The sequence below is a fragment of the Brassica napus genome, chromosome A8 (genome assembly GCF_020379485.1).
Source record: "Brassica napus cultivar Da-Ae chromosome A8, Da-Ae, whole genome shotgun sequence".
Lineage (NCBI taxonomy): Eukaryota > Viridiplantae > Streptophyta > Magnoliopsida > Brassicales > Brassicaceae > Brassica > Brassica napus.
Window position 1 is genome coordinate 22,208,420 of NC_063441.1, and position 23,806 is coordinate 22,232,225.

The following is a 23,806-nucleotide window of genomic DNA, read 5'->3' on the forward strand; positions in this document are numbered from 1 at the left end:
TATTTTGATATTATACCAAATATTCATAATCTATTGCAAGAAGGATTCTACCTTTTTCTTTACGGATATTCGTATCTGCCATATTAGGGCCACATATAACACTTTTTGTAATTACTTGACTTGCATACCTTTTTTTTATAACCTAACTTATAATCAACAAAAGTTGATATTAGAATACTTCCCTTGTATTACTTGAATTGCATACCTTTTATTTATTTTACAATTACTTGACTAGCATCCTTTTATTTATTTTACAACTTAAATATTTATTAATCATCTCTAATTTTTTTTATTTATTGGTTGGGAATATTCTAATTAATATCAACTTCTTCGCTTCATCTATTTCGTCTAATCGTCTTTAAAGCTACCTCAAGATCAATTTGACAGTCTCCCCGTTACTACTAGTGAGGCTCTTCTTCCAGAACCGTTTACAGATTATGGGGAAAATGTATATAAGGTGGCGAATTAGTTTGATGCGTCGAGTACAAAAAAAAATAACTCTACAAACCAAGGATTTTGTAACATTGTTAATTTAAAATGTCGAATGATGGATACTTTATGATAATTACTATATTTACATTATATAGTCATCGAGATATGAATTAAGAGGTACATTTTACTTTTACTGAAACTTAGTTGAAAAGGACAAAAAGAAGGAAAAAAAAACCATGGTCGAGTTAGGCTAGATCCAAAACGAACTCTTGTTCAAAATAACTTTATTTAATACTGTATTAATATTCACCTAAATCCTATAATAAATAGTTATAAGTTATTAATAATTTTCTGATTACCACAATCTAAAACATCACTAGCATTAGTTTGACCACATAATACACAACTCGTATGTACATGTATTTCACCATCTTCATGTTTTTCATGGACTGAATCATCATCATCATCGATCTTTATGGCGACATGGTGACAAGAGTCCACTGAACTCTCTCCACACGACTGGTCAACAGTGTTTGATAAATCATCATCACATAAGATTGTGACAACATGATCATCTTGAGATTTGGTTGGCATTGCACGAACAGTGCTTACAGAATCTGACTTCTTGGATGACACGGTCGATTTCTTCTTGTTCTTAAATCTTGCAGCGGATGCGAGTTCATGTACGGATTGTGATACCTTTTCGGTTAAGTTTACAATATCAATGAGCAGAGAGACGGTGGTCGTTAATGCGATCATTTGTAGAGGCTCAACATCGTTCAAGATGCCTGATTTGAGTAAAGTAGAAAGATCTTTGCAGGCAGATTGTGAGTTTAAGACATGAATATCAGAAGATGATGATTTTCTCATTTTCTTTAATGAAATTGACGCTTCTTTCATTGATTTTCCTGACTCCGAGCTCATTTTTCTTAACGGTTCTTCTAGTTTCTTTTTGATGTCCATTGGGATCTAATAGAAAAAGAAGAGAACAAATAAATGGTTAAAACGAACATATATTATGTATAATGTTCATATGAAACATTATCAATATAATAACCTTTTTAAAAACATTTACGATATATACAAACATAGAGTAAGAATAAATATATATATAACTTTTTAATAGTACTTTAATTATTCATTTTTCCCCTCCAGAGGAGGCATCATTTCAAAATACAACAATATGAATATCAAGATAATATATATACAGAACGAACAAAAAAAAAGATAATATGTATACGTATTTGTTAGTATTTATTACTTTAGATATTAAGCTAAACGCAAAAACCTAACAAAACTATAGAAAAAATAATACCTGAAAATCTGAGTTGATGTATGAATTCAAGGCATCCATCCGGTAGGCACACTGCCTGAGTAATGCAGCGACGGCAAGGTATTGTTTCCATGGATGCCTAAATCTAAATTGGCCGTGACGCGGTTCCCATTTTGCAAAATTAGCCTAAACACAGTTTAACAATATACCATCAATACAGAATCCAATCCAAGTTATTGCAAAAAATGGTATAACTACAAAAAGTGAAACGAGAAGTGGAAGAGAGAGTACACTACCCACCAAAGCTTCTTCATTGCTTTTTGAATTGAGAACACATTTATATTTTTCAAGATTCCTTCTTCTCTTCTCCACCTCCTTGACGTCCCCATCATCTGTCTCTTCAAAATATTCGTCCCCAAATTCTGCCAGTTTCCAACTTTTTATTTCATAATCATAATCTCAAAAATACCACAATATTTATTTATGTTTTTAAAAAAGCAATACCAATCTTTTAGAAAGATCTAGGAACATTTTCAAGAAGATTTTGTAAAAGCAAATGTGATATTTTTGGTGGGGAAGTATTTTTAGGTATTATTAATTTATATACATAGTGAACCATAATTAAGTTAGGGAAAGAACCTTGAAGGAAGCGGGACAGTGTATCAAAATTGGAGGCAAGAAGAGAGTGAAGGTCTTGTCCAGCCCAGACAGGGCAGATAAAGATAGAGATAAGGACGCAACTGACTCCTCCCATTATCACTGTCGATAGTCTCTTATGCGCCAAATCCAATATCTCGTCTTCTCTAAACCCCGACACTGATATCAGTGAGAACGTCAATATGAATATCAATATCCCATAATCGTATCTCGCCTTCACCCGTGGGAAGAACCTCACGAACGTCGATAACGCAGCTGCACACACATATATATATAATATAATACCATGCATTAGTCATGGAAACAGTGCCCATGTACAACGAACGTTCAAATAAAATTTTATGCCTTTATTCTTCATATATTTTTATAATATCTACATACATGTACAACTAAAATTGTTGAATAAATTTGTGATATCCTAGGCGACTGATTCTTTTGTATATGCTCCAGATCGGACCTGCTTCATAGCATCGAGTTCGAGTTTCAATGTTCTGGACTTAATACCCGAGGTGATTATGTGCCAAAAATCCGAATCTTCTTGGTACTCTATAAAGTTATGAGTGTTATTATGGTTACCTTGCGCAAAGACAAAGATGGCGAGTAGAATAGGTTCTACTGTTGGACCGGACAAACTTGCTAGGTGATGAGCTCCAACTCCTAGTCCTCCAGCTACTAATGTTGCCACTGCTCTATTTATTCCTTTCCCAAGTGTGGCACCTATGTACACACCAAACCAATGTTAAATCTACTTACTCCGTAAATATCAGACATAAATATTAAAGGGGCTGGTTCTGATCACATGTCGGACTAACCTACAGAAAATTCAAAGACGACAACGACGGTCATGACGGCCCACATTGCATTGACACCAAAGTTATCGTAGAGAGGTTGATAATAGTAGAAGGAAGAGACCAAAGCAAGAGCAAGTCCCACTTTGAAAGAATGAACTATTCTTCTTGGGTCTTCTTTTCCTACTCTCCTCCCTTCTTTCCATATCTCTCTCACTTTTTCCATTGCACCTTTCATTTACTCACCTCTTAAGCGATTTTGATTCTCTTAAATACTTCCAGAAGGAGAGAACCAAGTATAAAATGGCATGTTGTTTTGTCTCGATGGGTCGATGTTATTTGTAGAGAGCAATGAGATTCTTGTGTAGGACCGGACTCGTGAAATGTTAAACAAATTGAAAATGAAATATTATATTAATCAGAGACAAGAGTATTATTAATTAGAGGCAGATAGTACTTACGTGAACAAATTTTATTTTGTTGCTGATTTTATTCGATGTTTAAAAAGCAGAGCCATTAGTAGCTAGCAAGCTTTATTTTTCATTGTTAATTATGTTTCGGAAATTTCCTGTGAAGGTTCATGTACAAAAGAAACTCTTTATGTAAATATTAGTGCTTTCCACATTTGATATCTAACTATTTAAAAGTTGGTATGTGTACATTAAAATAAGTATTAATAAAACTATATATTTGTTTTTTTTTAATTTGTAATTTATAACTCTTTCATATTTATCTTCATTTTATACAAATAAAAATTTTCTTAAATTTGAAAGAAACGTTTCCCAAAACTATTTTTAATGATATAATGAACAAAATTTCTTTAAATACAAAGTACGTTATATATAATAAGGTTTCCATAAAAACTGGTTAAAATAGTTGGATCGTACTTAAACTAAATTTTACTTATGTGCTAAAATTACAAATGTATTTATTAATTAGATCACATGAACTATAGTTATAAAGTGTACTCACTTATGCGTCTGTCTTTTTATGAAAAAAATCAAGAAGACAGTGGAGAACAGATTAATTTCGAATGTGTTATCAAATAAATATAATTTCAATTATAAACATTTGTGGGGAGACTTAAAATAATGAAACAAACATTCTAGTAGTTTTGGTTATTGACATGACTAATCATGATTCATGATTCCAAAATAGAAAGATAGTCAAATTGCCATTTTCCCCATCGTTTTCTATCTTTCAAAGCCAGGGATATTCAGTCCATTTGCTCAATGACACATGATACTCGAAATCTCGGAGAATTAACTCACACATATATTACTTCACCAATTTAAGACATATCTTGGCATATTTCACCACTTGTCCAATTGTTTATTTTGTGTATAATGACCATATCCACCAGTATTCTCTGTTTCTTAGCTAAAAACAACGTATATAGAGTAGGAGATTAATGTATCGATATCGGTCCAAGTAATATTTAATTAAGTTTAGAAAAAAAAAAGTAACATTAAATTTAAAAGTTAAGGAGAACATGGTTAGAACGCGTAAGTAGATGGCGAATGGTGCCCCTTTTGCACCGAGTTACACTCAGCCTAGCGCCCATTACCCCAATCGAACGCCACATTTTTATAATATTTCAGTTAAAATAAGAAAGTCAAGTTACATTTAAGAAATTTTTTTTTACAGCTGAAGTATTTGTTTTGGAAAATGAGTCTTGATCACATTTTATATGTGAAATTGGCATTTTGTAGGTAGTTTTTAATATTATTGTGCTTAGTGGATATTAAGGCCTCTTATCAAATTTGGGTTGGGCTATAAACCAAATTTCGAATAGGTCATGAAGTGATTCGATGATTTTTGTTTGTGGCTGATCCATCAATAAATTTGCCACGTTTTTTAGCTTTGAAATCACTCGGATGTAAAATACTTTTTAAGAGCATGGGAAAATGAAAACCAAGACTTTATTATAAAAAAAATGTGACCAAATAGTTCAAAACAAAACAATGCATGAATACTACATCAAATCTGAAGTATACGAACACCCAATGAATGTTCTAGCATCATCCCGACCCCATGTACGCAACTCGTATCTACATGTATTTCACCGTCTTCAGGTTTTTCATTGATTGTATCATCATCAACAACATTGTTTGATGTATCATCATCATCATCACTTAATAAGATCGTGACAACATGATCACCATCACGAGAATTAATTGGCATGGCACAACCAATGCTTCCAGAATCCGACTTCTTGAGTGACACGGTCGGTTCGGTCGGCTTCATCTTGTTCTTGAAACTTGCAGCGGATGCAAGCTCTCGTACAGATTCTGAGATCTTTTCGGTTATATGAACAATATCGTTTAGTAGTGAGACCGTCGTCAGCAATGATACCATTTGAAGAGGCTCAACATCATTCAAGATGCCTGATGATTTGAGTAATGTGGAAAGAGCTTTGGATGCAGACTGTGAGTTTATGATATGAATATCATAAGAAGATGATTTCATCATTTTCTTTAATGAAATTGACGCTTCTTTCAATGCTTTTCCTGACTCCAAGCTCATTCTTCTAAACGGTTCTTCTAACTTCTTCTTTATGTCGATTGGGATCTAATAGAAGAAATGAGATTAAGTAAAGACTTAGAAGGAACATAGTTATGTATAACATCCACATAAACTATTTACTATATATATAAACATAGAGTAAGAATTTTAATATGTTTTTTTTTTCCTTTGTGTTTGCATCTGTGATTCATATTACAAATAATACGTATAACTTGATCTTTTTTATTTCATTATTATATATGCAAATTTGTAACAAAGTTGTAGAAAAAAACACTACCTGAAAATCTGAGTTGATGTATGAATTCAAGGCATCAATCCGGTGGGCACATTGCCTGAGTAATGCAGCCACGACAAGATATTGTTTCCATGGATGCCTAAATCCAAATTTTCCGTGAGGGGGTTCCCATTTTGCGAAATTAGCCTAAATACAATGTAACAATAATATCAATACATAATCCAATAGTTCAAAAATTGTATAAACTAATAAAAGTGAAGCAAGAAGGGTAAAGAGAGAAAGAGTACACACCAAAGTATCTTCATCACTTTTTGAGTTAAGAACACTCTTGTACCTCTCAAGATTCCTTCTCCTCTTCTCAACCACTTTGATGTCTCCATACTCTCTGGCTTCAAAATATTCACCCCCAAACTCTGCCAAATTCACACTTGTATATAAGTATATATAAGAGAATTCTCAACAAAAAAAAACCTAATTTAATTTAAAATTAATTGAAGATAACAAAAACAGTTAATTTTGATAAAATTAAAACTAACAATTTTTTTTTGTAAAACATCATACATATGGAAACGGACGGAGTATAAGAGAGTTTTAAAAATAATATAACAACAAAACAAACCTTGAAGGAAGTGCGAGAGTGTGTCCAAGTTGGAGATAAGAAGAGAATGAAGGTCTTGTCCAGCCCAGACAGGACAGACAAAGATGGAGATAAGTATGCAACTGACTCCTCCCACCAACACTGTTGATAATCTGCTCTCCGCCAAATCCAATATCTCTTCGTCTCTAAACTGGGACAACGATATCAGTGAGAACGTCAATATGAATATCAACATCCCATAATCGAATGTCGCCTTCACCCTTGGGAAGAACCTCACGAACGTTGCTAACACAGCTGCACATATATTTCACCGTTACTTTTCTTCGAGGTAAACAGAAAATGTATGCATGCAAGTATATGTGTGTTACGTAAGGTTACCCGTTACAAACACAAAGGTGGCTAGAAGAATGGGCTCTATTGTTCGACCAGACAAACTTGCTAGCTGATGAGCTCCAAGTGCTAGTCCTCCTGCTACAAATGTTGCCACTCCTCTGTTTAGTCCTTTACTAAGTGTGGCCCCTATGTAACACACCAAACCAAAGTTAATATATACCCATTTTAATATTTCCTTAGTCATTAAAAATATTAAAATGCTAGCTAGGAGGTAGCGCTGAGTCTGGTTACATGACGAACCTACTGAGAATTCGAAGACGACAACCACGGTCATGACAGCCCACATTGCATTGATACCGAAGTAATCGGTAAAAGGACCGAAAGGTTGGTAATAATAGAAAGAAGAGACCAGAACAAGAGCAACCCCAACTTTGAAAGAATGAACTATTCTTCTCGGATCTTCTTCTCCTACCCTCCTTCCTTCTCTCACTATCTCTCTCAGTTTCTCCATTACACCTTTGGTTATCACTGACCTTCAAGAAGGAAGAGATAAAGAAATAAAGAGATGACTTGTTTTAGAATAGATGGATCGATCCGTTATTTATATATACATAGTGATAGCGTAAGAGACTCTTGTCCATTGTCCGGGACTCGTGAAAATGTTATCTTATTATTATAAAAAAAGACTCAATAGTGCGGTGCAGTATGAACTTTGAACGTTTAATGATATTTTAAGTGAAATAATATTATTTAATTAACCATATGGAACCTGGTCTAGTTAGTTGGGTACTAGTTAAGGCCTACCTCAGTGTAACGAAAGTTTATTATGTTTAGCTGGATTAGTTAGATGAGCAGGTAGTCATTAAGTATATTGTACTGTGTATATTATAATAGTACAGTGTATAAGATATTTAATTAACGAATGAGGGAAGATTAATATAGCTCATCAAAGATCTTTGGAAACGATCGCGTAGATGAATGCTTTAAGAGTTGAGCTCTCTCCCCTTTTCTTCGGTGCATTGAGTCTAACTTTAGCGGTGCACCACACCACAAAAGCTAGGCGTGAGCGTGACGTCCGCCTAAACGATAAATCAGTCTTCATATAATTTTACTAAAAGGAAATTGGTTTAGAAGGTGATAAGCATTAATCACCTAGCAATTTTTTGAACATTGACTATGTTTCAATGTTGGTTCAAGATCATATATGCACAAGTACAAAACTTTGATATGTACTCGTCTAATCAAATTGGTTGGTCTCTCTAGAGAGGTAGAATTTTGTTTCCACCCATTCCTACTTGCTGTCTATAGTGTCTAAGCAAGTAACCCCAAGGGAGCCAGAAAATTTCTTGGTATCAACACAAACGTTACAAAAGTATGAGCTGCTTAATGAATATAAGTGATACACAAAGGCCCCAACGTCTATATGATACAGAATAAATAGAAAAACAGCAAACCATCCATCCCCCACCTAACACACCCTAATACGGATGATATGCATGTCGACCATTATAACTCATGTCCCACACGGCAAGACTATACCACAAACCAAAACGAAAAGGTAATCAAATTGGAGAGAAACATAAAGATTTTGTAGGAAGCAGACTAAATAAAAGTTGAAAGAGAGAACTAAAGCCCAAACGAATGAACTCTACAAATCACTACTAAACCACCACCAAAACTGACTTTTCAACCCTTACGGCATCTCAATTTACAACAACCCCCTGATATCTCCAGACCCTCGTTGTTACTCGTCTATGGCTCATCTTTCTGTACACCAACATGAGGAACACCAGGAGGCAGATGTTACAAAGTGTTTGGCTACGGTATGTATGTGCACGAGTGCCTCTTCCGTCTATACCTTACATCCAAGCCAGCGAGCCTCCTTTGTCATTTGGAGCTTGTGGGCGTCCTCTGGTTGGTGTCGCTGGCCTATTTGCATTCAGCTCCTGCAAAATGCCAATACCAAACTAAGTACCAATTTTTCATGTCAAATTACGTATGTACTTAAGATTTCGCTAATGAACTGAGGCTATAGCAACCTGCATCCAAGTGTCATCTGGATGTGAAGCTTCAGTTGATGAAAGCGCTGGAGGTAACGGATGAATGAGCTTAGGAACCACTACAAGATCTCTCCCCAGTACCAAGATAGCCCCAGCATTGTTTGCCGTACCTGAGGTTAGTGTAAGGTTATTAACCAAACAAATATAATCACATGAAGGTATCTGATAAGATTATGGCACTAGTGACTAGTGAGTTCATACACATACCACAATAGTTTGTAGCTGAAAAGAGAGTTATCAAATGCCCCTGAGCAAAACGCTCAAACCCATCCATCACGCATTCGTGTGCACGTACGATTAATTGAAGATCATTGTTGTTGCAGAACTCCATAACACGATCAGGCTGCATTTTCCAAGTCATGGTCAAGAACAGAACAGGTAAAAAGGAAATGCAAAAGCAATTAACACTTCTTCATATGGAAAGTGACTGGGAGCAAACTAGATTATATTACTGGGAGCAGATCTTATGAAGGGAGGAAAAGCAAAACTCAGACAAGTTATAAATTTGAAACAAGAGAAATTTACTCACCCCAAATGTAACCAATCCAGGGCCTCTAGCATTGGGCCTTAAACCTTCCACACTGTCATTTTCAGTCGGATCCGACCTAATGAATTCCAAATTAACAAACTTGTAAGACTTCGACCACAAAATTAACCAGAACAACATATAGAAGACATAGACTAACCATAATAAATCCATGAGCACAATGGAGCCAGCTTCCATTGTAATTGGACGCTGAATACTCTCTATCTGCTCCACATGATTTATAGAACGACCAATACCCCCATGCATACATAAAATTTTCTTCTCAATCGATGCAGCAAGCGGTAGCCAATTAAATAAACGGTTTATTCGGTGCCACACCCAGATTCCATCACGTTCACCCTGCAAAGCAACCACAGCGTGAGACAACTAAACATGGAATGGAAACAAGAGATCCAGAAGCATAATACATTACCATTCGCTCAATACACTCGATTCGGAAGCCAAAAAGAGCATTAATATCAGCAGCTTCATGGTTTCCCCGAATTAAGTGTACGTTATGCTGGTACTCAACCTGCATTAATGAAAGTAGAATGTCAAACCCTCTATGGTCAAGCAACTAGAACATCTGCATCAAGTCAAAACTAACACAAGACACTTAGAACAACCTTTAATGCAAGCAGAAGGCAGATTGTTTCTAGACTGTGTTGACCTCGATCAACATAGTCCCCTAAGAAGAGGTAATCGATGTATCTGACAATTATACAACAGAATTTTAGTAATGTTCCAGCAAAATAGCAAAAGTGAAAAAAAGTAGCGGGCCATGACGTCAGAATGTGAACTTACGATATGTCTCCAGCTGTAGATGGTGAACCATATTCATCAAAAAGGCGCATAAGATCCCCAAACTGTCCATGCAGATCACCAAATATTTTGATAGGAGCTTTAAGTTGTAATACAGTTGGTTCATTTGAGAAGATACGCTCTGCACTATCACAAAGGTCAGCTATTTCATTGCAATCTAGGAAAAACTGGCGTCGAACTGGAGGCTTCCACCCACGAGGCTTTAAAAGATGAGCTATAACCTATTATCACATAGTTGAGAAAAAAAACTCATTAGAACCCGTTAAAAATAATTCATTAGAATTCCGAATTAAAAAGTAATTTTTCGAGTTTACGCAACCAGTTTCAAACTGAACAAAATAGAATGCAAAGGTATTTTCACCAGTGAGTTAGCAGTAAAGCAAAAACGGAGATAATATACTATACAATAGCATTTGATGATAGTTTCAATTTTTTTGATTGTAACCAAACGATAAATCAATGTCACAGTAAGAAAGCATCGTAAAATATAATATTTCACGATTGTACCTTTTTATCATAAATTTTACCAAGTGTATTACTGTGTTTCTTAAATCCACATTTAGGATCATAAGATTCTATTGCAATACGTCGTGTGGAGAACCAAGTTTTTACCTTCTTAGGAACACTACTGATTGACATTTGTCGATCTAATAGTTTCCTTGCTGCGGTTGCACTTTCTGGTGTCCCATAACTGACACGTCGTCCCTCATTTTCAAATTGATCAATAGAAAATTGTCTAGCCATTCCACCCAAGGCGCCACCAGTTTCTGCAGCAACCACCACCTAATAACAAGTGCCAGAACCATTATAAACCAAAAATGTATTACTGGTGACTCTGGGGTAAGAAATATTTATAAATGAAGAACATGGCGTTAGAAATATATTATTATTTAAGATAACAAGTGTGGCACTCACGGCTCTATGATGAAGACGAATCCCTGCAGATCCCATAGAATCTGGCTTCATTAGCGAAAATGTAGGTGTCCCACTAGGTGAAGCCTCTCCACCACAATCCCTATCTGGAAGCTCAACTTCACCATTGACCTGCCGTGCCTTGGCAGCAGCCAACGTAGCACTGATCGCCTCAGCTTCTGCCGCTGATGCTTCAACAAGATACTCCACACCCTTGCTCGTTCTCCTACAAAGTTGTTTTGGATACTCGTCACTAAATACATCACTGTGTTAACCATACAGCACAAGATAAATCAGTAGTTAAGGAAGTTGGCAAACCTGATTCCTGGATTGATTGCATTTTCAGAGCTTATATCATTATGCAGATCACCATTTACAGGGGGTGCAACAGGGCTTTCCAGCACAACAGCACCATCAGCAGCTGAATCAGATAACTCCCTATTCCTTTCGTCTGAAAAACCATACCTTCCAGGTAACCGACCTGGAGCCGAATTTGTTGCCGCAGCAGCAGCAGCATGAGAAGCCGCATATGTTGTTTCCGCAGCGGCAAGATCCTCAGCAACTAAAAGGCCATCGAGTAACACCCCTGAAGTATCACCAATATATAGTTAAGTCGTTGTGATGCCATCTTTGCAATTTGAACAGGTGCAAACTTATTACAAGATGGAGAGAACTAAGTCTAGGAGAAATCCAAAATTAATATAATCTCTTAGATTTGAATCTCAAAAAAATACATAGTTAAGCAAGCGCAAGTCACAGCCAGCCATACGATGTATACTATATCACATTCAGTGATCAATCCAATCATAGAAATGAATTCCTCATGAAGAAGCATGCAGTGGAAACTGTGGAATCTATGTATCAGAAATCATTAGGTACATTGACATAAGTCTTGCCTATATTTCTTCTTACCTCCACGTAGACCGCCATAGATAAATATCAAATCACCGACTGCAGCAGCAGCATGTCTACAACGCCTAGTCAGCTCAACAGAAGCATCACCACCAGCCGCATCGGCACTGTACCTGCCAGTTCGCGGACTAGTAACAACGGATTTCGTATCACACCATACACCTGCGGCAGTATCCAATACTGTACAAAGACAATAGATGAAATAATCAGAGAACTGTAGATTCACTCAGTGCACATATTATTATAAAACCATTATATATCTCGTCTAGAAATGAAACACATTTAACAATGGCTAAAATGCTTCAGTGATAATTTTATGGCTAGAACCACGTCGATTGGCAAAAAAGAACAGCATATTCCTCTATACAGCTTTCGTCTATACATGATGAAACACTTCAACAATGGCCTACAGAAGACTAAAAATGGTGCACCTATTATCAAGGAAACTAAGTATTTTTTTTAACGACAACCCAACAGCACAAACATCTGTACAGATATTCAAGTTGCTTCTCGTTGTTTGCTAACCTGCAACACTGGATGAATCTTCAACCATGCGTCCACCACCAAGTGCCCCACCGGACACATGAAGTCTTGCATTTACAAAGACCTAAAGAATCCATCAAGCAGTTTAATTATTCTGATGAAGCCAAAAAAGAGAACCAAAGAGGAAGAAGTATCATACTGCTGCATGCTGATATCTGGCAGATGGTGAGACACCAGGAGCTATGGCCCATTCCCAGCGTCCATCTCTGTGCTTAGCAAGTCCATATGCACTGGCCAGAGGCTATCAATTCAAAAGAACAAATATTTATCCCTCAATCAAGTATTCAAGACCAAGACAGTCCACTGCTTTCAAATTTCACTCTACAATGACAACTTCTCATAATAATGGTCGTGAATAAACAACTAACTGATAATATCATTCCTTGATGACAATTTCAATTTGGTCTGTGAAGAAACACAACCTCTACAACAACGGACTAACTCTCATGGTCCCATTCATATCTCACAACAAAGAAGAAGCCAAGATTCTATCAGCGGGTCCGTGTCTGTATCGAGAGAGGCAATTGAGCATGATTATAAATAAACTCTGCCACTTACCACACTATTTGCATCCCTTCCACCACAGAGGAGAAGAAGACCATCGGAACGTGCACTTGCAGTTGCATACCTAGGTACAATGTACAAATAGCATAAACAATATTACTCCAGTTGAAAGGACTCAATTATCAAGGAGTGTAATCAAACTTACATGCAGGGAGGTGGACCTTCTCCTTCTGGTTCCAGCTTACGCCATTCATAAGGCTTGGCAGCAGTATCCAAGGCCCATACATCAGCGAGAGGACGTTTTCCTAATGGTTTAAAAAGGTGTTCAGAAACGAGAAGCTTTAAGGATAACATGATGGTCCAACATAAAATACTGAGAATAAGCCAACATAGAACACTGCATACCATCATTTCCACCAATCGCCATGAGATATCTTTGTCCCACAAGTGCCATGACATGTCCATAACGCGGTCCTGGTCCAGGACCCTGAACAACAACCCTGGATAGAAAATATAGCCCTATATCAAGACGCAAACTAGTAAAAGGAATCCGAAACCGAGTAGCGACTATTGACGGGTTTATTTTACAAACCTGTGCCATCGTGGCCGTTGTTGAGTGAGATCAAGAACGTGAAGGTCTTCGGCAGATAAACCAGCAGGACCAATTCCACCCTGCACCAGAGAGAGAATTCATAAGCACTTTCAAAGCTGACTGGAAATGATCATTTTGAATCGATAGGCTGATATCATTTACATAATAAAATAGCATTGTTTTCCACTACCTGAATAACTACCATGGTCCCGACTGCAGTTGCGACATGTGCGGCTCTTGGGGTTGGTGGTTCCCCAAATGGTGTAAGCCTGTAGACTCATTTCATCAAATTAACTGGTATCCCAACTTATAAAAAGAGCAGGATCTCATGCGGTTACATATACAGGAAAAGAAAATACACATTTTATGCTCACCTAGTCCACTTGTTAGAAAGGACATCATAACAATGAACATCGGCTGTTGCTCCAGCCAGCCCTGCGCATCAAAAAACACGCTAATTATTTTTTAGCAAGTCTAGAAAGCTAAAAATAGCAAGAGCTTGAACATGTAATCTATAAGCAAACTAATAAAAATATAGATCCTAGATCTTAGAAATGCTAATCTCACATGAAAAAGGTTACAACTTTAACTTGACTTAACAAAAAGGAAGGTAGATAACGAGATCTCGGAACTCGCACAATTATTTTAAGGTATGAACTAAAGAAGAACGTGAACGTGAAACTGAGGAAAGCTACTGTAAAAGCTTGACACCACCATATAAATCAACAAAATCAAAGCAAGAATCACCAAACTTTCCAAACCGAGACAAAGTCACAATTATTCCAAGCAAATAACCAATGAAGATATTTGTAATAGCTAAATCTTCAGTAGTTTAATGCTTGTCAAGAGCCACGTGTCCCATTAGGAGAGAAAAATAAATAAACTTTCTAAGAGACAACCAAAACTAGAAACAAGTGAGGCAAAAAGAGAAGGCAAAAACGTACGAATGCCAGCACTCGGAGCTGCAGAAGTCGGAGTTCCAGTACCACCAGAGTTACCCTCAAGAGCCGTAGCACCACCAAACAACACAAGACGAGGCCCAATATACCCATTCGTCCCTTCCTCGCCAACAGCCGGAACCGCCGTCAACGTATGACCGCACCTAGGCCCAGGCCCATCCTCCTTCTTATCCATCAACGCATCAACGACCGAGTACGGCGGCGCGCACCTCGGACCAACAACGACTTGCGCTGATTGCGCTTCTCCTCCTCCCACAGCTTCCTGCTGCGACGGTTCGGGACTCGAAAAGGCAGGCATCGATCCTCCTCCATCCCCCGACGCATCCCTCTGAGATTGCGCTTCGTCGTGCTGATCGTGATCGTGCTCGGGGACCATAGACGAATCTTCATCCATTGTTTAAAATCAAAAATCTCAAAAGCTTCGAAAAGTAAAACCTAATTTTAGAACCGATCCAGCTACGATTCGAATAGGAGCGAATCTCTGATCAGCAGCATCTCTCTCTGAGTCAGTTCTGGAGAGGTGGTCAGATTCGTCGAGCTTTCGTTTATAAACGGAAACAGTTAATTTTCCCTGGGAAGAAATTACAACGAAGCAAACATTCGTCCAACTTTTTCTTTCTTTTATCGACTCTCTCTCTCTCTCTCTCTCTCTCTCTCTCTCTCTCTCTGTAGGAGTATATATAAGGGAAGACAGATATACAAGATCCACCCGGTTATTTAACGATATCCAAATCCAAACCGGAACTCATTTTCGGATCGGTTTAGATTTTTCGGATCGGTTAGTTAATGTATCAACTAGACTTGGGCTTTTTTACCTCATTCCGAAGTTTCTACCAAACCTAAACTGAGAAAACCAAATTCCGATTCGAACTGGTATACAAAAATATCTGAACTGAAATTCAAAATAAAATTTAAAAATATTTGAAATTAGTTAAATATATTAATGGTTTTATATATGTTAAAGTAATATAGATGTTTTACAGTATTATAAAGATTTTTGTATTTATTTTAATTTGTTATTTTGAATACATTTTAATTAATTTAACTAGTTTTTGATTAGATTTATCAATAATTTATATCTTTTCAGTTTTTTAGTTTAAAAAAAATATTTTTAACCGGAAATATTCCGAACCAAACTTATAAGGAACCCAAACCGAACCCGACGGATCCTAAACGCCAGGCCTATCAACCGGAAATAAAAACCTCTGTACCGTAGCAAGCAGGGCACTATTCCACCACTCGAACACTGATGCTATGATCAAACAGACAAGACTAAACCATATTTCAATTTTCACTCTCACCATTCTCCTTTTTCACCAAATAAGACTTAAAATTTGGAAACAAAAACATCAACAGATTCGAGAAGGTTCAAACTGTTATTACATAATAAAAACAAAAACTTTGAAGCATCTTAGTATGACAAAACACCATCTGCATATCATAAACTCTTGGATGTTATACAATATGGTAAGATCAACGCATTGTGAGAGGTCCTGTGTTAGCAGGTTTCTGGAAAACTCTCACCAGAGGCATTCCATCTCCTTCCTCTGTGTTCTTAACTCTCCAGTTCCTATCCTTCTTCCTCTGCGGCTTCTTGTGCTGTTTATGTGAAGCAGTCTCCTTCTTCACTGTCACTTTCTTAGAAGAAGCAAGCCCGTTCGCCAGATCAAACGAGCTCAGATCCTCCAACACGTCATCAATACCAGGAACTTGCTCGTCGCTTTCCTTCTCATCACCCTCACCTTCTTCAGAATCTGAACCTGTTTCTCGACCAGTGTCATCCTCTATCTTCTCCTCCGTCATCCCAGGCGGCATTGCAAAATGCCGCAGCTTACCTCCGATGTAATCCTTCAGAATCTGCCTCGCCGCTTTCGTTTCATCAGGTAGTCCACTAGAGGCAACGTAGCCACGTGAAGCACAGTAAGCTCTTAAGAGCTCAGCAGCGAGAGGAGGACGAGACTGACGCTCATATGTTTTTGGTTTCGGAAGTGTAATGTTGTATACACTCTCGATGACACTGCGAGGGACCTTGTCAGCAACCACCTGGATAGCTTCGCGGTGCTCCGTCATCCTGTCGATAGGAAGCACACCGCAAGTGATCATCTCGTATCTCGAGCTCGAGAACGAAGGGAAGACTAAACCGGGACAATCACAAAGCATAAGCTCATCGGATATGATCAATGTCTGGAAGTGCTTTGTTTTCCCTGGAGTTGAGGTGACTCCTGTTCGTTTCTGACCGACCAAAGCGTTGATTGTTGAACTCTTCCCCACGTTAGGGTAGCCAACAAATCCAACAACAGCATTCTCACGTTGAGTCTCATCAACAGGTGCTCTGGAGTTTCTCGCTCTGACAATCTCTTGAGCCTCGGACTGTAACCGGGCCAAGAGCTCGTCTCTGCCGTATATGACAACTTCTGGATCGTCTGTGTTCTGGAAGTTATCGGCTTTTCTCCATTGCTCTTTCAAGACTTTGCCTTCTAGGACAGCTGTGGCAGCTATAGCTGACCAGAAGACGAAGAGAATGTCGTTACGGCGGAAATATTCTGCCCATTTCGCCCTGTAGATATATGTTAAAGAAGTAAACCAATTGATTAGAAGACACACAAAAAAAAAGAGGTTGGAGGGGAAGGTAGCAAGGAAACAATAGGAGGCATATCTTTATCCAGCTACAAGACTTTCGTCTTATCTTGTAAGAGTTTGTTTATATTTAATTTGAAAGCCTTTCGTCAAAAAAAAACAATAGGAGGCATATACCTGACTTCAGGAGGTAAAAGATCCGCCTTGTTGACTAGAAGCATCATTTTCTTGTGCTCATCAATCTCTCGAGCATATGCCTGTGTCGAGTCGAATCTTTTAAGTAAATTGTATGAATCAGGAATACGGTGTCAAGTGGAGTCTAAAGAGAGAATGCAATACCTCAAGATCAGGGCAACGGTAAAACAGTGGATCTCTAGCATCAACTACCATAACAATCTGCACAGAGGATAAGTGTTTAAAAACCTTAAATTGAGCTAAATGAGAGGTTTACTGAGACTTACCAAATCACTACGTTCAAGCACACGCCAAAGCTGTCTCCAGATATCCAGGTTCTTTTCAAATGGTGTCAACACAAGCTTTTCGTTTTCCTCGAGCCTGAACACAGATACAGAAGAACACGCATGCATAAGCAAATAGCAATGAGCCACTTAAAAATGTTAATGTGGAAACCAAACCATACACCTAATATATCAAAAGAAATGATATAAACTCTCTCTATCCAACTTGGGTATTAGACCAATCATACAAATGTGCCAAAAATACTCCAGCTTTAAGCAAGCGCTAGTTTATATAAACTTATTTAATACACATTTTATAAATAACAGTAAAAATGAGATATGCTGGGAAGAACTGATACAAGAGTGAGACTTTTTCCCCTTGAAAACTTCTCAGTAAGGTACAAGAACAATTGAATCACAAGACACATGCACTTTTATCTATCAAAGCATTGTATTCTACTATCTGAGAAGACTATTTAACAGAAGCTGAGTAAATTTTCCCATCTACTATCATTAACAAACATTTAAGTGACAGATATTGATTTCATTAAAGCTAAGATACTGGATAAGAAGAAAAAAATGGTCATTAAGATGATGTAAACAAAAGGCTAACCAACCTCACAAGCATCCGGCGCCAATTCAGAAAAGCTTGTTTCTCATTAGCATCAAGCTCTTCCACTGACATTTCAGGAGTCCAAGGAGGTCTGAAGATGAAAAAAAATAAATTAGACAATCTCAGAGATATGTAAAAAGGAGAATTAAAAGGACGTACCTTCGAGGCACTTGAAGACTACTGGCGTGTAAAGCCTCCTCTATCTTCTGTTGCTCTCTCCATTCTTCAGCTGCTATAGTACTTGAGCTAGACTGTGTGTCTCTGTACCCAAAACAACATTAGATAAACAGTTAAAGTTTTGAACTTTTCATACCAAATCGAATTATTGATCTCAGGAAAGAGAGATCAAAACATAACAAGTGGAAGCTGAGCTCAAAGGATAGCTATTTTCAATCAAACGATACAAAAGAGAGGAACTTTGAAAGAAAGGAAGAAGCTTACACATTAATGGGCAGAGGAGTGGTGTTGCTGTGATTGATAGTGAAAAGGCGCTCAGCCTCCTCGGCCTGCTCGAGGATGGCGTCGATGTCGCTGACCTCGGTGACGGATTCGAGAACCTTCTTCTGGAGATTCTTGTAGTACTTGCCTTTGTCCTTCGATTCCTGGATCATGTGGTTGTGGTGCTTCACCAGGGACCGCCCCAGCGTCGTCTTCTCGCTCTTCACCATCTCTCTCTCTCTCGAACTCTCTTCTTTTCGGTAAAACCCTAAAAGTATAAAAACCCTTTTGAGACGATGGAGTCGGTTAATGTTAAAAAGTGTTGAGCTTTCCTTAGGTCAGCCGCCGACCGCATTAGCTGGTGAAGCTGATTCAAGTTTTACGCTTTTTTTTTAGCGTAAAATGGGTAAATCCTATATTTACTCTCCTACTCCTAGCACAATAAAAAAAAAAAAAAAGTAACCACCAACCTTAAGTGGGAAGACGAGTAGAACCTACTAATGGAGGAGCTAGATGTAAGTATTACTTCCTTCTTAGTAGTTGATGTTTTTCAAATTGTTATCTATGATTGTAAATTTTTTTTATTTTCTGGAGATGATTTACGAAACTTAAAAGCTCTTTGTCACTGATTGATTGTTTTTCTGATTGTTAGTTGTTCAAGAATCTCAACGAGTTTCCACCAAGACGTGGTGGCTATGGCCTGACACATGTGGATTGTGTTGGAAGGCGTGCATACACTAACGATGCCTTGGTGAAGCTCTATACCAAGCTCGGCCTTCATCGGTACAATTGGTTAGAGGTATAAACAAACCTACTAAACTAGTATGATGCTGCTAATGCAGCTCGACGATACCTTTAAAGAGTTTTCATCTGTTTTCTATATCATTATCCCAAAGCCTCTTCTTGGGTCTCTTAATATTTTTTTAATACTTTAAGTAGTTAAAGTGAGGTTAAGAGACATAACTAAGAGACCTGTACAATTAACGCCTCCAATGCAAGTCTCTTATTTAGGGGTTCTTAAAAAAAAATGTCATGAGAAGAAAATGTCATATAGAATTTTTATTGTTTTGTGAATAAAATTTATGATCAAGAGAAGAAGAGAACAAAAACATGTTTTGATCAAAAGTGTTTGGCCGTTATGTATGGAGAGAACAAGAACAAGTTTTGATCAAATGTGTTTAGTGGTTATGTATGGTATAAAGGAGAGAACATGAAGTTGTTTTGATCAAAATGTGTTTGCTCTTGTATGGTGAGAAAGATAGAAAATGAAGTTGTTTTGATCAAAGGTGTTGCTCGTTCTATATGCAGAGAATGAGAGAAAGAAGTTGTTTTATAAAGAACATGAATGAGAATACAAACTTTATAAACAAGCATACAAAAGGAGAACATGAAGGAGAATACAAACTAGACTCGACAACACCAACTACTAGACTACACAAGCATACAAAAGTCTGTCAAAAGCATGGATTACAAAAGACAAGTCCGTGAACACACATGAGAACACAAAAAGCGAAGGTCATCAAGAAAATGATCAGGCTTTGAGTCAATTATAGTGTGCTCCTGACAAACAAGAAAACAAAACAATACAACTTAGCATATTCCCAGCGATGGCAACACTCGAAAACAACACAGTGATTCCTTAGTTTTCAGACAAAATTGAACCAAGGGTATTACCTTTACTGACACACGAACAATCCCAGCAAGACCGTAAGAGCGAACAAAAACCAGCTTGACGTTTGCTTCTCTACAGATTCTATCAAGCTTAACCATTGAATCTTCCACTAGCTGCAGACAAAAGGATGAACACACAAATAAAGGATCAATAAGGCAACAATCAATGAAGCACTGGGGAAAGGTCTATAAAAGAATCTGAGAGCATAAAGAAGCTCCAAAGAGACACAAAAGCTATCAACTTTACAAACTATCAATTGGGGAAAGACTCTACCCTGGTGAAGTACCTTAATAAATCAAAAAAGCACCCAACTTTACAACTACCAACATAATCATATTACCTGAGTGGCTATAACAAGAGTGAACTGAGAGAAGAAATAAGGGCTTGTCATAATCAGCGTATCAGGACTCTCTTCAATAAACTTAGCTTTAACAGAATCATATCCTGCCATGTTCTCACGATTGATTTATTCTACTCCCAATACGACGAGCTATGGAGTTTATACAGAGAGAGAAGTAAATCTGGATACCTTAAAAACAAATCAGTATGAAGAACAAGACACATAAAAAACAAAATTATCTACAACCAGAAACAGAAATCAAACCGATAGAGACGACGATACCACCGAGAGAGACGCCGGCTGATTCCGTCGACGAGAGATTCCGTTGAGGAGAGAGCACCGGCGAGAAGATATCACCAGAGAGAGACGGTGTCGTCGAGGAGTCAAGAGAGAATGAGAGAAGATGATCCGGCAAGGAGAGAGAGAAAGAAGCGTGAATGTGTGACGCGTGTCACATAAAACCCGTCTCTTCTGCCTTCTAATTAAGAGACGTCTCTGGTACTCGTCGAAAACCCACTTATATTATTTGATTCTAATAAGTTTCTAACTAATTCCACATTTGGAATTGGAAACATGAAATGGCGTTTAATTCTCCCTAATGGCGTCTGGTTACGATTACCCATAATCCAAAATCCGATCCGATACAAACGCAAAGCTAAATCTATTAAAACAATAAATAAACGTCGCCTTGGGCCCTTTCCAGCGAATCTCCACCGTCAATCTCTCCTTCTCCGGCTCCCTCGCCAGATCCCACCCTTCTAATCTCCTCACGGATAGCTTCACCACGTATTTCCTCGTAACTAACGGTGGCCATGGCCGCCACTTCATCATCTTCACCACCATTGAAACTCCTAAGCGACGTCACGAAAAGAGAGATTGAAGAGACGTAAACAAACTCTTTCTCAAGTAGTTGAGAAAAAAACAGGAGAAATGGAAAAAAAAAGTTTTTTTTAATTTAGATTGTTGATTTAGATCAATGCCAAGAAATAAAAAGCACGTTTTAGACACAGGAAGCTTTTAGGATGTGGTTTCTATCTTGGAAAGATTAAAACTTGGAAGTTTAGCTTCTTCCATGGTAAAGATGAAAAAGGTTATGGTGCGAAGAGAGAAGAGAGAGAGAGAAAGTGGCACACAGAACGCAGCACAAGCGTGTAGACAGAGAGAGAGACAACGAACAAAAGTGAAAAGAAAGATCATAGCTTCACAGATCTGTCCCTCTCTCACTCTAACGAACGATAGACTCGTTGGAATAAACCAGCAAACCGGAGTTAAATTGTATTGGTTAGAGGCGCATGCCATTCTTTATTCTATGTCCATCGCACTTTAAGACATCCTCCAAACATGTGACACGATCGATCCTATCGTTACAAGATCACGCATACAAGTCAGTTTGAATTTCTAAAATCTAAATGATGGTTTTATGCGACAATGTTTGACAACTAATGTGCTTCATGCCACTGGAGTGCGGTGGTCACTGGCCCTAGCTATTCTTCACACTAAAGGAACAAGCGGTATCTAATGCATCATGATTCATGCATGATCATTCTTTTTTCTATTGCATAATAATTTAGCCAACCCACTTTATATATATCAGGAGGAATTCTTAAATTGTAATTAGCATGACTCGAGATTCATTGACTTGTTTCACACATCACAGCCACATGCGTATTATTTAATTTGCTCATGAGTTATGAAGCCTATCTGCTTTATTTAAACACGACGAATACCATTGCGATTGCTTTATTAAAAGAAAAATAACAATAAAATATGAGAGAGACGAAGAAGATGATGCTTTCCAGATTTCAAGCGAAAGAAATTAATTTTTATCTTTAGTGTATTGTTTAGTTGGAGACAAACCTTTTCATCTAGTAACATTGTTTTGTTTAGGAATTTTGGCTATCCAAACACGTAAAACTCGTCTTATTATTTTTTGTTGACAACGTTTCATTTTAATATTTTCTAAAAATTTGTATGCAAATAACTGCATAGAAATTTTTTTTTCACCATTTAATAATTAGTGAAATTAGTGCAAATTTTACTTTGACAAATGCATGGACATCGACTATTTATAGATTTTGAAAATCTATTTGAATAGTTACAACTTTTCAGTTTAAATAGTCACATCCTTTTGATTTAAAAGTAATTATTTTGAAAAAATACTTATATGAATAGTCACAACTTTTCACTTTTTAAAATATACTTATATGAATTTTTAGAAAAGACACAACTTTCCAACATTGAACTTTTTGAAAAGACACAACCTTTTACACATTTTTTTTCAAAAGACACAACCTTTCAACATAAGTAGATTCACAACCTTTGGAATTAATCAGGATTGCTATTATTAGTAGATAACTAACATACGAATGTTGTTATTAGATTTGAACCTAGATTATGATAAAACAATGACATTATTGCAAATCATTGGCATACAAATATTAATCCATACTATTATTTATGAAGTGATTTAGCTTACCTGTCATGATTTTCATGATTTTAGGTAATTTTGTTTATTTGTCATATTTTAATTAGTTTTAAGGTGAGTCATTAATTTATTAATAGTTTTTAGTTGAAAAACTAATTTATTAATTTTTAAAAAATATCCGTAATAAATTTTATATACAATAAAAACGAATTCTGATTTAATAATATTTAAATCTATATGTAATATTAAAATTCTTGTTTTCTTATTTGTCATATTTTATTAGGTAGCTCTTATATAGGTCATTGATTTATTATTAGTTTTTAATTGAATATTTATTAATTTTCACAAAACACTAATAAATTTTATATATAATAAAACACACATTTTATTTTAATAATATTAAATTTATATGTTATATTAAATAATTAATTATAAACTAATTTAATAAAATTATGAAAATATATTTAAAAATTAAGAGAATTCTTGTATATATTGTGTTGCTATCTGACTAAAATTTCAACATAACTTGTATAAATTTTGAAGAGCAAAGAATTCATCATAATTTTTTTTTTTCAACATGTTTACCAATTAGAGTTTTGTCATGCTGATTT

General features: G+C 36.8%; 5 protein-coding genes across 12 annotated transcripts; all 5 read right to left on the minus strand.

The window, feature by feature from the left end:
- Window positions 1-607: 607 nt before the first annotated feature.
- On the minus strand, window positions 608-4,815 carry LOC106360278 (aluminum-activated malate transporter 2-like). Its single transcript, XM_013799863.3, has 6 exons — window positions 3,175-4,815; window positions 2,939-3,079; window positions 2,345-2,617; window positions 2,006-2,127; window positions 1,748-1,891; window positions 608-1,401 (listed from the first exon to the last, which is right to left on the minus strand). The coding sequence occupies exons 1-6, from the start codon at window positions 3,386-3,388 to the stop codon at window positions 763-765; spliced, it is 1,533 nt and encodes a 510-aa protein (XP_013655317.1). The 5' UTR covers window positions 3,389-4,815; the 3' UTR covers window positions 608-762.
- Window positions 4,816-5,055: 240 nt separating this feature from the next.
- LOC106360277 (aluminum-activated malate transporter 1-like) lies at window positions 5,056-8,093 on the minus strand. The gene is made up of 6 exons (XM_013799862.3): window positions 7,143-8,093; window positions 6,888-7,028; window positions 6,531-6,803; window positions 6,203-6,324; window positions 5,954-6,097; window positions 5,056-5,721 (listed from the first exon to the last, which is right to left on the minus strand). Exons 1-6 carry the CDS (start codon window positions 7,351-7,353, stop codon window positions 5,131-5,133), a joined length of 1,482 nt encoding a protein of 493 aa, XP_013655316.1. The 5' UTR covers window positions 7,354-8,093; the 3' UTR covers window positions 5,056-5,130.
- A 113-nt stretch (window positions 8,094-8,206) lies between these two features.
- On the minus strand, window positions 8,207-15,328 carry LOC106362287 (serine/threonine-protein phosphatase BSL2-like). The gene is made up of 21 exons (XM_013802155.3): window positions 14,658-15,328; window positions 14,088-14,148; window positions 13,904-13,982; window positions 13,714-13,793; window positions 13,527-13,621; window positions 13,327-13,426; window positions 13,176-13,245; window positions 12,757-12,858; window positions 12,600-12,681; window positions 12,075-12,254; window positions 11,481-11,748; window positions 11,166-11,388; window positions 10,863-11,033; window positions 10,233-10,471; window positions 10,055-10,139; window positions 9,862-9,960; window positions 9,589-9,788; window positions 9,432-9,507; window positions 9,110-9,245; window positions 8,882-9,012; window positions 8,207-8,788 (listed from the first exon to the last, which is right to left on the minus strand). The coding sequence occupies exons 1-21, from the start codon at window positions 15,064-15,066 to the stop codon at window positions 8,702-8,704; spliced, it is 2,973 nt and encodes a 990-aa protein (XP_013657609.1). The 5' UTR covers window positions 15,067-15,328; the 3' UTR covers window positions 8,207-8,701.
- A 677-nt stretch (window positions 15,329-16,005) lies between these two features.
- LOC106362310 (GTPase LSG1-2-like) lies at window positions 16,006-19,104 on the minus strand. The gene is made up of 7 exons (XM_013802188.3): window positions 18,762-19,104; window positions 18,480-18,581; window positions 18,325-18,411; window positions 17,711-17,804; window positions 17,589-17,645; window positions 17,427-17,506; window positions 16,006-17,229 (listed from the first exon to the last, which is right to left on the minus strand). The coding sequence occupies exons 1-7, from the start codon at window positions 18,986-18,988 to the stop codon at window positions 16,146-16,148; spliced, it is 1,731 nt and encodes a 576-aa protein (XP_013657642.1). The 5' UTR covers window positions 18,989-19,104; the 3' UTR covers window positions 16,006-16,145.
- A 966-nt stretch (window positions 19,105-20,070) lies between these two features.
- On the minus strand, window positions 20,071-22,011 carry LOC106362309 (NEDD8-activating enzyme E1 regulatory subunit AXR1-like). Of its 8 annotated transcripts, none has more exons than XM_013802187.3 (4): window positions 21,053-22,011; window positions 20,771-20,874; window positions 20,433-20,543; window positions 20,071-20,318 (listed from the first exon to the last, which is right to left on the minus strand). In XM_013802187.3, exons 2-4 carry the CDS (start codon window positions 20,819-20,821, stop codon window positions 20,226-20,228), a joined length of 255 nt encoding a protein of 84 aa, XP_013657641.1. In that variant the 5' UTR covers window positions 20,822-20,874; window positions 21,053-22,011; the 3' UTR covers window positions 20,071-20,225. The 8 variants fall into 8 exon arrangements, with proteins under 8 accessions (XP_013657641.1, XP_013657640.1, XP_048594245.1 ...); XM_013802186.3 differs by having other exon boundaries at window positions 21,035-22,010; XM_048738288.1 differs by having other exon boundaries at window positions 20,771-20,920; window positions 21,053-22,009.
- Between the last annotated feature and the right edge of the window lie 1,795 nt (window positions 22,012-23,806).